Genomic DNA, 15845 nt, shown 5'->3' with positions numbered 1-15845 from the left:
CTCGCCGTACGCCCCTGCGTCAGAGAAACCCGCCACCACCAGAAAGGTTTCGCCTCTTTGCCGTCGCCGACTTTCTCCAGAGTGGCGGGAAACTCTAGACAATTACAGCGATGGACGGCCAGACGTGCTCAGGGGTTGGGTGGAGAGAGGGAGAGAGAGGCCGGGGGAGTACCAGTCTTCAGTCCCCTTGCGATAACACTGATAGCCGCACAGAAACCCGTCACCTAACTTGAAAGGAGCGCAGCAGACCCATACACGGACTCATATGCTTGGGGAGGGTAGAATAGAAAAGATTGGGTAAAAAGTCGCTACTACAAACAAAAACGCGTCGTAGTAACCGGCCGGCGACCAACTTTCAGGCGAGATAGTGAGGAGCAAGTGCGTCCCGTCCCGCCACCACTGAGACTAGCTTCCGCCTCATAGTTCGCTACCTCTTGGCGCTACCTGACACACTGACGGAATGAACGACAGGTTAAGTGATTGAGTGAGAGAGTGGGTGAGTGGGTGAGGGTGCAAGGGTGTAAGAGTTGGTGATTGAGTGAGTAAGTGTGCGTGTGCGGGATTTGTGGGCGTGTGTGACCAAGTGAGTGTGCATGGAGGGTGCTTGAGAGAGCAATTAGTTTTGATAAATAGACAACTAGCCAATTAAACATCTTAGAGCAAAATTTATAGCTTTTCAAATGTATCAAATGTCTGACAAAGACTGCGTAATTGACTGACTGAATGCCTAACTCACTAACTAACTAAATGTTGAAATATGTAAACTGAAAGAGTCACCGAACCAACATCAACTAAATTACTACCTGACTGACTTACATTAGCATCGCCTTTGGGGTAACCTTCCTGTGATTCAGTCCATAAAACAGCGGATATTGTGTTCAGTCAAGCAACTACTCTTTTTAGGACGAGAGGAGAGAGGGAGGAGATAAGCCACTGGCTATTGATGCTGAAAGGTCAACCTCGCCACACGTCATGTTCATTAATTCCTCTTCTGTTCTGATAATCGATGTCATGTAGATAAATAAATGAAAGTAATATTTATAGGTTGAAGATCCGGAGCACTTAGTCTACCACATCTACATGGGTTTGGCCAACGAGGAACACACACACACACACACACACACACACACACACACACACACACACACACACACACACACACACACACACACACAGACAAGGACACATATGTACAGTGTAAGTCATGCTAGTGACCCATTTTCTACTTTCTTCCCTCGTCCCTTGAGGCACACATTTCCTACACAACTTTCCAGACATTGACGAGAACCATTGAAGGAACATCGTGCTTACATGTTCCTCACTGAGACTGAGAATGAGAGCTAGAATTCCTAGACATCCTTTATGTTTATACACAACAACAATATTAAGAACAAACATGCATTACTTTTCATTGTTTTAAATTTGTGTTTTATAGTATTTTCATACAGTTCAGGGAGGTGACGGCAGAAAACATTTGTGGAACCGTTTGTTCTGTGCTCTGTGCATGTGGAAGAAATGGAAGCGAGGTGTTGTGTGGAGGACGTGCAGCGAAGTGGGTAATTTTTCACATGTCATCGCTGGTCTAAAATCAACTACAAATAAACAAACCTTCTGCTGGATTGCGATTTTTGGCGAAGCGGAGCGTCGCGGGATGGCACGGAGCCTTCAAGACGGTTCACTATCATAAACACACGTTTGTGCTCCAGCACAGACCGTGGCTGACCACCGCCCCTCACACCAACCTACAAACTCACATCTATCTTACCACAAAAAGTAACAGAATTTTAACAAAATAGTAAAATATAAAGAGGAAAATATACAAAGACATGAATAAGTGAATAAGTAAAATGAAACGTTAGAAAAAAAAAAGAGGATGACATTTGTTGATGAAGCAGTTTTTTGCAAGGGAAAGTTAGTGAGAGGCAGCAGAGTAAACATACTTGTGCAGCTTTATAATTAGGGCATGTCAAGCCATGGTGTTGGTAGTGAACACCAGCACAATGAGTATCATTAACTGCTCCCATCCGGTTCGCGATCCGTGGGCTTTTTTCAAGGTCGGGTAACTGTGCATGTGAAGGACGAGGCACAGGCGAGAAGGCGTCCATGCCTGGCGCAGGAAGGAACTGACTCTTGGCCTTATGGAACACTGTTACGACTTATTTCTCATTTCGTAGCCATGACACCTTTTTCTATGTACATGCTTCTAAGACAGCGGCTTGTGATATACGATACAGTGTTGCAGGTGGCCTCCTCCCACGACCCGTCCTGGCCAAGTGTGGGCTGCTCAAGGCCGGGTAACTGTGGCGTCTGGCTGGCCGCGCCTGCTGCTAACCCTTCTTGCCTATTGCAACACGCCGAGCTCCTGAAGGCAAGCTGATAATGAGAGAGATATTGCAGTGTTCCCCTTAGCTTAATGGAAGGTGTCACCTCCTCTGACTGCATGGTAATGGGAAAGGTGTAACAAGGGAAAACTCACTTAACTATATATAGTTACTCACAAGTTAGGTACGTTTGTTTCCTTTCCGTAAAATGTTATTGAATAAAATCTATGAAAGCAAAATCTAGAAATTACTAATTCCTTAAAAGAAAACAAAGGGGTTCTAAAAGGGCACAATTAATTTCGGTCCAAGGTGTTTTGAAGGTGATCAGGTTGTAGGAAGACTTAGGCACTGCTCCAGAACTCACCATTCGGAGTGAGGAATCAGTCAAGATGTTTGTGGAATGATGTAGCAAACAAAAGAACAAGAACGTATAACTAGAATAGAACATTTGTAGAATAATTTGTTCTGTGTTCAGTGTTATTAAGCAGTGACGGCGCCAGTGAAGTGTGGCAGTAAAACATAACGAGACGATGAGCCGGTGACTGGGCGTGGAGCAAGTAGCAAGCTGTATCGTTCTTTAGGCAGAGGCAAGCAAGGTGGATCAAATTGTCTCTCCGCTAGATCCATTTAATGACATTTCCTGAAATCAATATAATGATAACCTACACCAGTGGAAGTGTACTTGTTTGCCCATCAATTAAAAGCGGGTAGTGCAGTTATAGCGGACACGTGACGGCCGACAGAACAGGCACGTGTGATGCAAGATGCCCTTGCTTACCCCTACCTCACCTCTCCCTCCCTTCAGCCTGTCTACTCGCCTACGGCACACACACACAAACACACACACACACACACACACACACACACACACACACACACACACACACACACACACACACACACCATGTCTATGCATGTAGGGAAAGGTCCAACTTTTACGGCTTGACTCACAGTTCGAGAATCTCGTCAGCGTATAACAAGACAGATGCTGAACAAAAATCTAATCAACAAAAGTAGGCTTTAGAGTATATTATTATCTTCGAGGATCAGATTATGAAGGTGGTAACTGTAAATACAATTAAAGAAATAGAGAAAAGTAGATCAGAAACACTCCCCAAGCCGCGTTCCAGCACACACACATCACTATCAACCTCGCCGCTCACAAAATAGTCGAGTATATCCTGTGAACTTTACCCACAGAAACTACGTGGATTAAACATTAAAGGTCAAGTGAAGTTCAGTGGGTGAAAATTTCCCAGCAGAGTGTGGCGTGCGGCGGCGGAGAGCACTTCCCCCACTCTGCCCTGCTCTGCCCCACGCCTCGCTCAGCACCCCATTACCCATAATTTGTTTCCTCCACCCTGTGCAACCTTTCACCTCACGTTCATGTCACGCTGCCTTCTACTCCTGCCTTACCTCCATCGTACCCGTGCACTCAACACACTACAGCCTCCTCAGACGACACCGACATCAGCTCACGCCCCTCGTAACTTCCTTCTTCCTCCTTCTTGACACACTAAGTTCCATGTTCACTCTTTCCCTTTCTCCTAATTCCCTCAAAGTTATGTACGTCTACTTATTCCATCACCATCACCTTTGACAGATTCCTCCATAATTCGTTCTCGCATTTCTCGCCCTTCCAGTTTTTGCAGTCTCCCTCAATCGTCTGTTTCATTCCACTTAAGTCACACGGTGTTAAGTCCCTCCATTTATCTTGATCCTTTCCGAGCATTATTCACGCTCGTCATTATTCCCTCTCCTTCACACGTTCCGCTGACTACGAGTACATTCACGTCACGCCTCCCTGATCTCTTCTCAAGCCGTTCATGTCTTTACTAATCTAGCCATTCCTTATCATCATTCAGTCGCCTCTTTCAACACCCTCGCCACACCCTCCCGTCTCTCCCTCCACCACACCCACTCTCTCGCCCATGTCGCCATAATGGTTAAATGTCAAGGGCGAGCATTGATTCTATGAAGGGATAATGTAGGGAGTGATGGCCGCATTCATGAAATCTTAAAGAGACGACGATAATTCCCCGCCCTTGTCTGGCTGCATCCTTGGGCGTGACTCGCTAATGCCCGCAGTAATGTTGAAATGCTTACACAAATCATGTTCTCCAGAAAGACGGCGCTTGTTTCTTGTTCTTAAAGTCTTGTTAGTGGTTGTGAAAAGACTCACGGGAATGTTGACACGGTAATGGCCTCCGGATGAAGCCATGCATGTCCGCCACGCTAACTTATCATCACTGCTCGTCATTTAATTCATCCCCATCATCATCATCATCATCATTATCACCACCACCACGCCTACGTCCACCATCGCCCATAACATAAACATAAAGCAAGCAAGCCACCACCGCGATACGACTTCACAACAAATACGTGAGATATTTTCGCAACAGTAAAAAAAAAAATAATAATTAAAAAAAAAAAAAATAATAATAATAATAAAATAAGAAGATTACATAAAACCTCCATAAACTCAAACACAACCCACATACTTCACCCCGCCCCCAAAAAAAAAGACGATAACAAACATAACAAATAACAACAACGTATTAGAGAAAACTATAAACTTAAGCACTTCTCTCCAGCACCACCACCATCACCACCACCCTTACCACCACCACCACCACCCTTACTACCACCACCGCCACTGACCACTTCCGCCTGGCTGTACTGACCGTGTTTTCTAGTTCACCAGGTGGAGCCGCTGCCGTATTGACACTGTTCTAGCTGACCACAAGGAAGGAAAGGGAGAAGGGAGGGAGGAGACCAGCGGAACATGCAGGGAAGTGACACGGACTGAGAAGGAATGATAAATGCACTCTGTTACGTGGAAGATATGGAATGTAAGGAAGGAGAGAGAGAGAGAGGTTGGGAGAGAGAGAGAGAGGGGGGGGTGAAGGGGAGTAGAAAGAAGTTAGAAGAGTGGTTACATAAAAAAGGCAAATTAAGGGCGAGAGAGAGAGAGTGGTGTAGGTGTGGGTGTAAAGAGAATAAAACGAAGAGTTACATAAATACGAAACTTAAAGTGAAAGAGAGGAATTAAGAAGAGAAAGACAAAGAATTTACAAATATGTACAAAGATTAAAGAATGGAAAGGAAGGAAATAAGAAGAGAAGGAGAAAGACAGGAAGTGGAAAATCTGGATAAGTGAGTGAGGGAAAACAAGGACGAGAGAGAAATGAAGGACAGTGTAACAAGATGACACAGTAGGAAGGGAGGAAGGTTGCCCTGAACGGATGAAGGAAAAGAGAAATGGTAAGGATTTAGTGAAGAGAAAGGAGGAAGTGAGGAAAATAGACAAGTGAGGTGTACGAAAGACATGGTAAGGTTAACAAAAAACAAAAGAAGGAATGTAAGGAGAATGGGAATAAAGAGTAAATAGAAAGAAAATGAGAAAATAGAAAAAAAAATTATAAGATTAAATAAGTGAGTGAAGGAAGACAAGGACGAAAGAAAACGAAAGACAAATGGAAGAAAATGGAAGTAAGACAAAAGTTGGACTAAAAGAAGGATAAAAAACAGGACCACAAGGAGACAAAAAGAAGGAAGCGATAAATCTAGATAAGGAAAGGAAAGAAACAAAAGACAAATAGAGAAACATGACGCTAAATCAAGTCACGTGGCACTATCTACATACCCGAGTCACTTACGTCAACCAAGACAAAACACGCGCGATTCTCTTTCTACCCACAATAAAGGGACACAAACATACAAACACACGCCCTTTGGACCTCACGGATTATAATAACACGTTCCTTCGTCAGCGTCGCTACCAAGATCGCGACTCTTAACCCTTTTCAATACTGGGACACATTTTTACCTTAAGATTTGTATACGATTAGATCATTTTATTGACATTAGGAAGGGTATTTAAAGGTCAGAAAATTAATGGCCACAGTCTTCACTATTATAATTCCCCACATAAGTTTTTGAAGCTGTATAAAATCACCAAGTAGTTAGCAAAATGAATATGAAAAAGCGTCATGGTACTAAAGGGGCTAAGCTGTTATATAAAAGCCCCGACATGTGAACACTCCCCTACCTTCAGTGTGCAGTGCAAGTAACTAATGCAACGGACATTCATTCCGCTGCTCTGGCCTCACTGAACCTGACGTCTTCGCCTTGCTGGGATCCTTAACAAGTTAGGGAGCGTTCACGAAGGCGAGTGTGAAATCAGATCTAAAAGTCGCCTGACGTGGTTCAGGTTAACGCCAAGACTCAGGCATTGCGACACACGAAGACCGTTCAAGTAAAAGGCAATCGTACTAAAACTTGCAAAACAACTTGACGATATTCAGCCTCAAAAAATTACTTTACAGAAAAAAAAAACTTTGTGTATAATAGATTTTTGAGTTTCATTCGATGCACTGAACGTCCAGGAAGAAACAATCATGCCAATCCCACAAAACATATCCAGTCGCACTAAATAACACTTAACGGAGAATAAAAAGAGAAAGATAGTTGTTTACATTAACGTCTGGATTTTGTTCTTTTGATGTGATGACCGTTGATGAATAAAGAGAATTGAGCACACGTAAAAAAAAAAAAAAAAAAAAAAAAACTGGCGGTGTTAAACAGAACATAACACTTTTATGAAAGGCATTCGTGTACATTTGTGTTGAATTTTCTTCGATGTGATGACCGTAAAAGCAGAGGCAATGATACACACACACACACACACACACACACACACACACACACACACACACACACACACACACACACACACACACACACACACACATAAATAAGATTAAAAAAATACATTAAAAAACACGCAATAATGGTTTACGTTAAAAGTGTGTACACAATCTTTTCTATTTTTCCTTTTTTTTTTTTTTTTTTTTTGCGATTTTGTGATGTGACGGCAGTGAAGTCTTATCACGCCACGTATTTCCTGCCGCCTCATCCCTCGGCCTGCTGTGTTCCCTCGGCCGAGAGGATTTAATCGTTTCTCTTCCCTCACCTTTCTCTTTCCATCGCTTCCTTTCACTTCGGGTCAACACCAACTGGTTACTTAGGTCACCACTCGTCCGTTTTTATGTACTTTCTACCTTCTTGAGATGCACATTCTTCCTGGTCTCCGCACCCTGTTATTTATGGCACTGTACTTTCACCGCTCATTGTACCACCTATCTATCGTCCAGCTTTCAAATATCAAACACTCAGCTCGGACCAAACAACAGCTACAACATGGTACATTATGTCTGATCTGAATAATTTACCGAACACGTTTTAGTTGAGTTCTAGCAAGGTCCTTCCACTGAAGTATATGTTTAAAGTTAAATATTACTTGTGCTGATTTTTTTTTTTTTTAATTGTTTTTATTCCTTTCACGTCACGGCATGACTTGTTTCTTTTGCTTTCCATCTCACTATGTTATTTTTTCGTTTTGTTTTGTTTTGTTATGGATCACTCATGCATGTTTTTTCTCTGTTCTGAAGTAAAGGCTCATTACTCGTGTGTGTGTGTGTGTGTGTGTGTGTGTGTGTGTGTGTGTGTGTGTGTGTGTGTGTGTGTGTGTGTGTGTGTGTGTGTGTGGAGGAGAATGTTTGAGGGAACGTGGCTTGAAATTTAATGAGAAAATAAAGAAATCGGTGAGAGTAATGGTCGTGGAGGGAAAGTTGGTACTTCTCACAGACTTGTTTACCACAGGAACAACGAGACAACAAAACGACTCTTGCGGCGCGTCTAGGCACAAACAAAACAACACCAATGATAAACAGTAGCAAGGAGAATAAATCACACTGCTACTACCTCTATAAACACAACTAGAATCACAAACAACAACAACAACAACAACAACAACCACGTAAACACAGGATATCCATAAACAAGAAGTTATCGGAAGCTGCTCTCTAGTCAAACCATCACCTTGAAAACCGTGGCAGGCATCTTCTCCCTTTCAGTTTCGACCCCTCCCAAGGGCTATAGGATTCCGCTTCGTGGCCACACTCATCACACCACACAGGGATATTTCAGGCCTTCCCCTCCTCCTTCTAGAGTTCCTTCTGTGGTGACACTCAATACTTTCTTCTTTGATATAAGACGGAAAATTGGCCAAGGGTAAAAAAAAAAAAAAAAAAAAAAAATTGAACAAAAAGGCTCACTGAGATGCCAGTTCCCGAAAAAAAGTCGTTAGACAAAAAAAAAAAAAATGCAAAAAAATGTCCTGAAACCTGCCTCTTAAATGAGTTCAGGTCACAGGTAGATTGAAATACAGAAGCAGGTTGGGAGTTCAGAGTTTAACAATAAAGAGAAATGAATGATTGATCCAGGAAACTCTTTGCTTTAAACCCAGCATTACACAAGTAGCACACGAAGTTTTCTTTAGTCGGTCAATTATTTACCGTGTGTGTGTGTGTGTGTGTGTGATACGAATGACTAAGAGAAGGCAGGCAAGAAGAGGTGGCCGCCTTGCACTTCCAGTCTACCAAGGTGATGCAATGATAACGAAGGCACTACGTACGTAAATAGAGTAAGTGAAAGGAGAGGTCAAATCCACTTCAGTGACTATCATATGCATGTCAACACTGATGGCCAAGTAGTTTCAGGAGTGCAAAGATATATTAATTCTTCTCTACGGCCACGCAAGACGAGTTCACTTTAATCAGGCGAGGGAGGAGGTACAGAGGTCACTAGAGTCGATGATCATGTGATTGTGTGACCTCCTTCCCTCTTCCTCTCCCTCTCTCTCTCTCTCTCTCTCTCTCTGTACTGAGGTAAGGGTTTGAACTTGGCTCCGTGTAATGATGAGAAATAGTGGATGTAATTTCTCCCGTTATTTCCTGCTCTTGTGCCTTATCTTGCTTATACTATTACTACTACCGCTGCTGTTGTTGCTGCTGCTACGATGTCAAAAAGATAGAAGAAGAAGAAGAAGAAGAAGAAGAAGAAGAAGAAGAAGAAGAAGAAGAAGAAGAAGAAGAAGAAGAAGAAGAAGAAGAAGAAGAAGAAGAAGAAGAAGAAGAAGAAGAAGAAGAAGAAGAAGAAGAAGAAGAAGAAGAAGAAGAAGAAGAAGAAGAAGAAGAAGAAGAAGAAGAAGAAGAAGAAGAGGAGGAGGAGGAGGAGGAGGAGGAGGAGGAGGAGGAGAGAGGAGAAGAAGAAGAAGAAGAAGAAGAAGAAGAAGAAGAAGAAGAAGAAGAAGAAGAAGAAGAAGAAGAAGAAGAAGAAGAAGAAGAAGAAGAAGAAGAAGAAGAAGAAGAAGAAGAAGAAGAAGAAGAAGAAGAAGAAGAAGAAGAAGAAGAAGAAGAAGAAGAAGAAGAAGAAGAAGGAAAAAAGAAAACAACAATAACTAGAACAAACAAACAAACAAACAAACAAACAAACCATCTAACCAACCAAACCAAAAAGAAAAAAAAAACTACCGAGAATAACAACAACAACAACAACAACAACAACAACAACAACAATAAGAACAAGAAAAACATTACGTATAACACCATCTTATATCACGTCACGTCACGCCAGACCCAGCCAATGTCACGCTCTCCTGCCACCACCACTGCCACCACCACCACCACCACCACCAACAACAACAACACCACCACTATTACCACCAGCAACAACACCAACAACATCCCCAACACAGCATAACGCAGCTTGACAGATGGTACAGTCCTAACGAGTTGCCACCGGACACTAGAAACAGACCCCTCTATTTGATATGCTACTGTGTTCTAATTACTCTCTTGCTACCGAGTCCACGAGGAGGAAAGAATGGATAGAGAACTGTGCGTATTTCTTCCCTGGATGGTGAATAGGACGATGATAGAAGACTGCACAGAATACTAATGATGAAAAGGATAACTTAAGAAAAAATATGTTAAGGATTGGTAGAAAATTAAGACGAGATTGTTAAAAAGGAAGGTGAAAAGGTGCTCAGATGAAAGTCAAGGAAGAATTATGAAAGTTATAGGAATGAGGAAAGAGGAAAGGAAATGTTAAGTGAAGCACGAAGGTAAGTGAGTTATGGTGGAGTGACAGGCAACTGAGTGAAGAAAAAAAATCAGTAGGAAGTCAGAAGGGAAAAGACACCTTGCCTAAAATTCAAAGGAAATAGCGAAGGAGTCATGGAAAGGAGGGAAAGAAGAAGCGGGAAACACAGTGACTGGGGTTCAAGGACGGAAAAATAAACAAATATGAAAAGTGGGAGGCCAAAATAAAAAAAAAATGAAGGAACACTAGAAATTACTCTCTGACGGAAGAGGGAAATACACAACAAACAGACGAAAAATACTATGGAAACACAAAGGATGGATATACATACTAATTCATGGAAAAAAAGAAAGAAAAAAGGATTACAAGCTTTTGATTAGGAAACACTGTAGAAAACAAGTCGAGGACGGTGACGTAAAAAGATACAACTTTTTAAGATCACATCCAATAGTGCGTTGAAATTACCAACACAGCCAACACAATCGCATCCAATTTTCTAGTTAAATCGAGAAGCACAAAACCATGGGAGTCTCGATGCAAAAACATAAACAATAAAGCTGTATTTCTTCACTGACGTAACGTATGTCGGTGCTAATTAGTTTTCCATTGCCTTCATTCGAATACACACAGGTGAGGGGGGAGACTCGCTACAGAGTGTTGGACGGGTAAAAGCAGGTGAGACAATCATTAAGGCAATTACCTGTATTTAATATCCTCATCACTGCGTCTAGCTTGTTGAAGGCAGCGAGGTGCATCCCACAAGTGGTCTTATATAAGCATTGCGTCAGACACCGCCAAGCCCAGGCAGGCAGCTGTTGCACATCACGTCTCACTGATTTACGCTCTTGACTTCACGCTGCTCACGAAAATATCTTCTTCGTCCAAACAGAAATAAAGGAAGAAGGGAGAAGAGAGAATAGTTGGTCTTGTATCTTTGTCTTTCTAGTTATGCATAAGATTAGGAAAATCACTCTCACTAGCTGCTCAAATTTATGTTCGGATTAACAACTTGGCCCCTCCCTTCTTATTCCTACATATTTCCTTTGCCTGATATGGCACTGCTCAGTAGCCTAAGTCAACAGAGCCCGAGGGAGTGTCGTCCTTGGCGCCTGTCCCATGTGTCTCACCACAAGCACCCTGACTCGCTCCCTCGCTCAGTTACACAACACCTAACGGGGGCCCCGCTAATAAGAGAGCTGTACTGTTCAAGGGGGAAAAAACGTAAAGATAACAGTAATTTATAGTTTAAGGTTCTTCTTTTCTTTGTTAAGAGAACGCAGTCAATCCATAAAACAATAGGTCCGCTTCCTTTTCCTGAGCGCGTGGCCACTAATCAAGGCACCTTCTCCAACAGGTGCCTCGGGGATCACTTCCGTCCCTCCGTGCCACTCTCTTCCTACCTCGCCTTCCCTTCACTAACCTGAAGCCTTTTACCCCACCCTTCGGCACCCAGCGGGGCCCCTCGCCTCCACCGTCCAACACCAACCTACCCTGCCAGACCCGACTACACTTTCTTTATCTTACTTTCACTTTCAGCTGGCGTCTCTCTCTCTCTCTCTCTCTCTCTCTCTCTCTCTCTCTCTCTCTCTCTCTCTCTCTCTCTCTCTCTCTCTCTCTCTCTCTCTCTCTCTCTCTCTCTCTCTCTCTCTCTCTCTTTTATTGCTCAAGCTGGCCAGGTGCCTCGTGGAGCCGACACGACCTTGTTCTTGCAGCGGGAGGGAGTGAGACCTACACGGTCTTGCAGCGAGAATCATCATAATAATTTCATAGAAAGCAACGTAGTAAAGTTATTTTGAAGGAAATAGAACGAGTGAGACTTTTCATCGTACAAATTTCAGTTCATTCTTTCATCCTCGGCGAGGGAAACTTTAGGGAAGTCTGGTGTTAATTACTAACTGGCTGTTTGCTTTAGAGTGAGCATAATGTGTGATGTGTAAAGGCTTCCTCAGCCTCATGCGTATTAGCAAATCAGTAATTTACTTTTCTTTACGAGAAATAAGCAAACAAGCAATGGAGAAACCCTTTCACTTTCCAGATTATCCTGCGAGTCAAGTTTTTGTTGGTGTTGGTCACTCGCAAATGTCTTGCTGGCTGTAGTGACCTCATCTAGTGGCCCAATCACATATGTCAGGCCAGCTCAATACAAACACTGCGTGGCCGCCCCTAGGATGGAGCGGCGGAAATACCGCTCTGGTCATGGCAACTGCGATCTCTACACAGTAGGAATGTTTGCCTGGATTAGGCTTTTTCATAATAGAGTATTGTTAGTTGACATGGCATCACAATTCTCCGCCATAGAAAGAGTAATTCTTTGCCAAGTCGACCCGACAGAACACGAGCCGCAGTTGAACCTGATCCTAGGCGCCTCAGCTTGCTGTCCCAGACAGAAAGAAACATCTAGAGTTTTGTGGCTCGGTGACGGACAGGGCACGGCCCCATGCCCAGTGTCATCATCGGCTGTGCAGCTTCTTGTATATAGCTCGCCCGCAACACCTTTCTCCTTCACGTGTCGCGGTCCCTGCGCCTGGCTGCGGCTTGGGCATGGCAGCACTGCAGCCGGAGTGTTCTCGTGCAGACAAAGCTTGCAGCGGCTGGCGAGGGTCACGGGTGTTGCTGGCGCGTTATAAGAAATTTCTTTTTGTGCCTGTTTGTCGGCGGCGTGAGGCAAGGCGAGGCGGGGCTGGTCGACCCTCGCCCCGGACACGCCGTGGCCCCGTTACCTAACAGTATCTGCCAAGCCACAGCAAAGTGGATGAATCGGTCAAGTTGTTCAAGTGGGCAGCCCTTTCTCCTTATTGGACAGGGCGTGGGAAGCCGGCAGGAGGCTAGCCGCGGTAAAAGTAATATTTCGAGAAATACCACCAAGAGCCAAGTAAAAGTGTATGCAGTCTCATGATGATGTCCATGACGTAGGAAACTCTATGAGTAACCTATGTATATTGCAATACTTCAATTATTTATCCACCTAACATATTTTGCTACCTAGAGAATCATGAGAACAAAACTTTGACCCATTTTTGGCTGTGAGGGGAGTCAGTCAATGCTTACTTTTCCACGCACAGTGATTGCGAAAAACCTTAACAAACAACCACCAGTAGTCTTATCTTCAGTAAAGATCGTAGGCTTTTTGTTTTTTTAAAGAACCTTTTAACTTTGTGCTATCTCTGCCTCTTTCCCCAAAGCACCCAAATATCACCCAACTCTTCTGGAAACTTGCAGGACACGCAGGGCATGACAACAACATCCTCGCCAGAGGGGGGTGTCACTTTGTAGGTTTTAGTCAGGGTTGTTTCTGATAACAATTTTTTGCAGTGTTCTTCTAACTGGTGCGGAGATGAGGCCGAGTCTCTTATTAGACAACTTTTTTGCCTTGAATTTTCTGCCAGTCTGTACTAGTATGATGGAAACCTTGTCCAGGACAGATGATGAGACGTATAAGACAACAGGCAAAGTTTTGTACTTGTAGACAAAATAAACTGAACAATTGATCGTCACTCTTATGAGAGTATGTCCCATTAACTGGTCCAGGCCGCGGGAAGAGTCACTTGAGAACTACTGATAGCTACACACAGTACTGGAGGAGGAACATCCCTTAGCGCTGACCCGCGAACCTACAAGAATTACTTCTCTTCACTTTGCCAGGAAGCTCACAGAGTTTACTGCAACACTGATACCCTTGCGTAATCGTTGTCTTTCACTTGATTCCTGTATAGTGATCATTTGTTATTCAAAATCAACGATTATCCATGAATTCGTCTCATACAGAACGGAGGACTTCAGCAAGGCAACAGACGACCAAGTATACAACTTATAGTAATGGATATTTCAGCACAACTCTCAACGTTCATGCAATAGTTTTCTTAATGTCAGTGTTTGCAAAATGCACGACACGTGGTGACCTACACTGCCAGCAAAGGTTCCTTGTTAGTGGAGACATGCAACGAGAGAGGTTAGTTCTGAACAAGGCACGGAGGGGCCTCCACCACGACGCCTTCCACTGTACTCCTCCTTCCACTTCCATCAATCAGTCAGCGATGGATTAAAAAAAAAAAAATCATATATTTAACTGTTTGAAATGAAACATGCTATAAATGACAGGCAGGAGGAGCATCCACCGCCACGGGGAGGGAAGAGTGCCAGCCGAGGCCCCACACGACACAGTGCCGCCGCACCAACACAGCGATGCACGTACTCGGAATAAGCCTCCAGCTTGCGGGTCCGGAATGGCGGCCGCGAGGGCGAAGCAGATCATCAATCCCGCCAGGATCCTCATGACGAAGGCACTGAAGGGCTTCACTTGACGAGGGGAAGAAGTAGGGAACACGTCCGCACAGCGTGAGGGTTGGGAGAGGACTGGCTGGTGCAGGCGCGGCCCGAACTGCGCCCGCGTCTAGCGAGAGTGATCACCCCACTCCATCCCTCCTCCCCAGGCCGCGCACCCTTTACCTAAGCTCACACTACACCTTCACCTGGTGCGCGTCCCCACAGCACGCCCTTGGGGACGTGCCAAATGTACTGACAGTGCTTAAGGGCCCGGGATCAAATTATGAGGGTATGAACCTGTACCGCGGTTGTTGTTGTTGTTGGTGAGTATGGTGGTGGTGGTGGTGGTGGTGGTGGTGGTGGTGGTGGTGGTCACTGTGGAAATGATGATGATGATGAGGATGGTGATGATGATGATGATGATGATGATGATGATGATGATGATGCTCATGATGATGATGAAGATTATGCTGATGATGATGATAATGATAATGATAATGATAATGATGATGACAACGACGACGATGACGACGATGTTGTTGATGTCGTTGTTTATGATGATGATGATGTTGATGATGATTATGATGATGATCATGATGATGATGATGATGATGATGATGACGATGCAAGACAAAGATGTCACTAAATTTTGTTCATATATCTTTATCTCCACAATACTACACTCACTACTGACCATCCACAGCCCATTAACCCCTACACACACACACACACACACACACACACACACACACACACACACACACACACACACACACACACACACTTAGCAATGTTAGCCAATCACTCTCATGCTGTACAGGTCTTCACGCATTTTCTGTCAGGCAAACAAAAGCAGCCGTCAGTAAGAAGCGTGGCGAGGTTACGCAACACGCCGGCCAGTCATGAGGTGCGCTAGTTGTACAGTAAGCAAGTAACTCTCCTAGCTTGCCGTTACTCCTCAAAGCTGTGACCTTATTCTCGCTTCATCGAGTTAGCAAGCTCCCTAAATCAGTTAAGAAATTAAGCGAACTCATTTTCTTTTAACTCTTTTTTTCAGTTTTTGTCCAGCCTAGTTTTCAGGTAAGCTTCAGTAAATAATGGTTGACTTCACATGGTCAACGTGTAATAGAATAAGAAGTAAGAGTCTTTCGAGCTTCTGAAGGACGGTGCTCTTCCCCCAGGTAGGTCCCGTGTGGCCCAGTGAGGTGTTTCCGTTCCGGCCACACTGACCTCATGACCGCTAACTTTTTCTTTTTGATTCGATGACCGGAACTGTTTCCTCCTCCTCCGCCATTACAGCTACAGTTCCCG

The 15845-nt window shown here is 44.0% G+C and overlaps 1 protein-coding gene across 2 annotated transcripts in view; it reads right to left on the bottom strand.

Moving 5' to 3' along the window:
• Positions 1 to 14630, bottom strand: part of LOC123517474 — a 117213-nt gene extending 102583 nt beyond the window's left edge. The window contains exon 1 of one of the 2 annotated variants that reach the window (XM_045277562.1): positions 14464 to 14630. In XM_045277562.1, the coding sequence (XP_045133497.1) occupies positions 14464 to 14544 (81 nt within the window). In that variant the 5' untranslated portion in view covers positions 14545 to 14630. Of the gene's footprint in view, positions 1 to 6375; positions 6433 to 14463 lie in introns of those variants that run through there. The other variant, XM_045277563.1, reaches the window with a different exon arrangement.
• Between the last annotated feature and the right edge of the window lie 1215 nt (positions 14631 to 15845).

The sequence above is a fragment of the Portunus trituberculatus genome, chromosome 42 (assembly GCF_017591435.1).
Source record: "Portunus trituberculatus isolate SZX2019 chromosome 42, ASM1759143v1, whole genome shotgun sequence".
Taxonomy (NCBI): domain Eukaryota; kingdom Metazoa; phylum Arthropoda; class Malacostraca; order Decapoda; family Portunidae; genus Portunus; species Portunus trituberculatus.
Note: the sequence above shows the minus strand (reverse complement) of the source record. Positions and strands in the feature narration are given on the sequence as shown.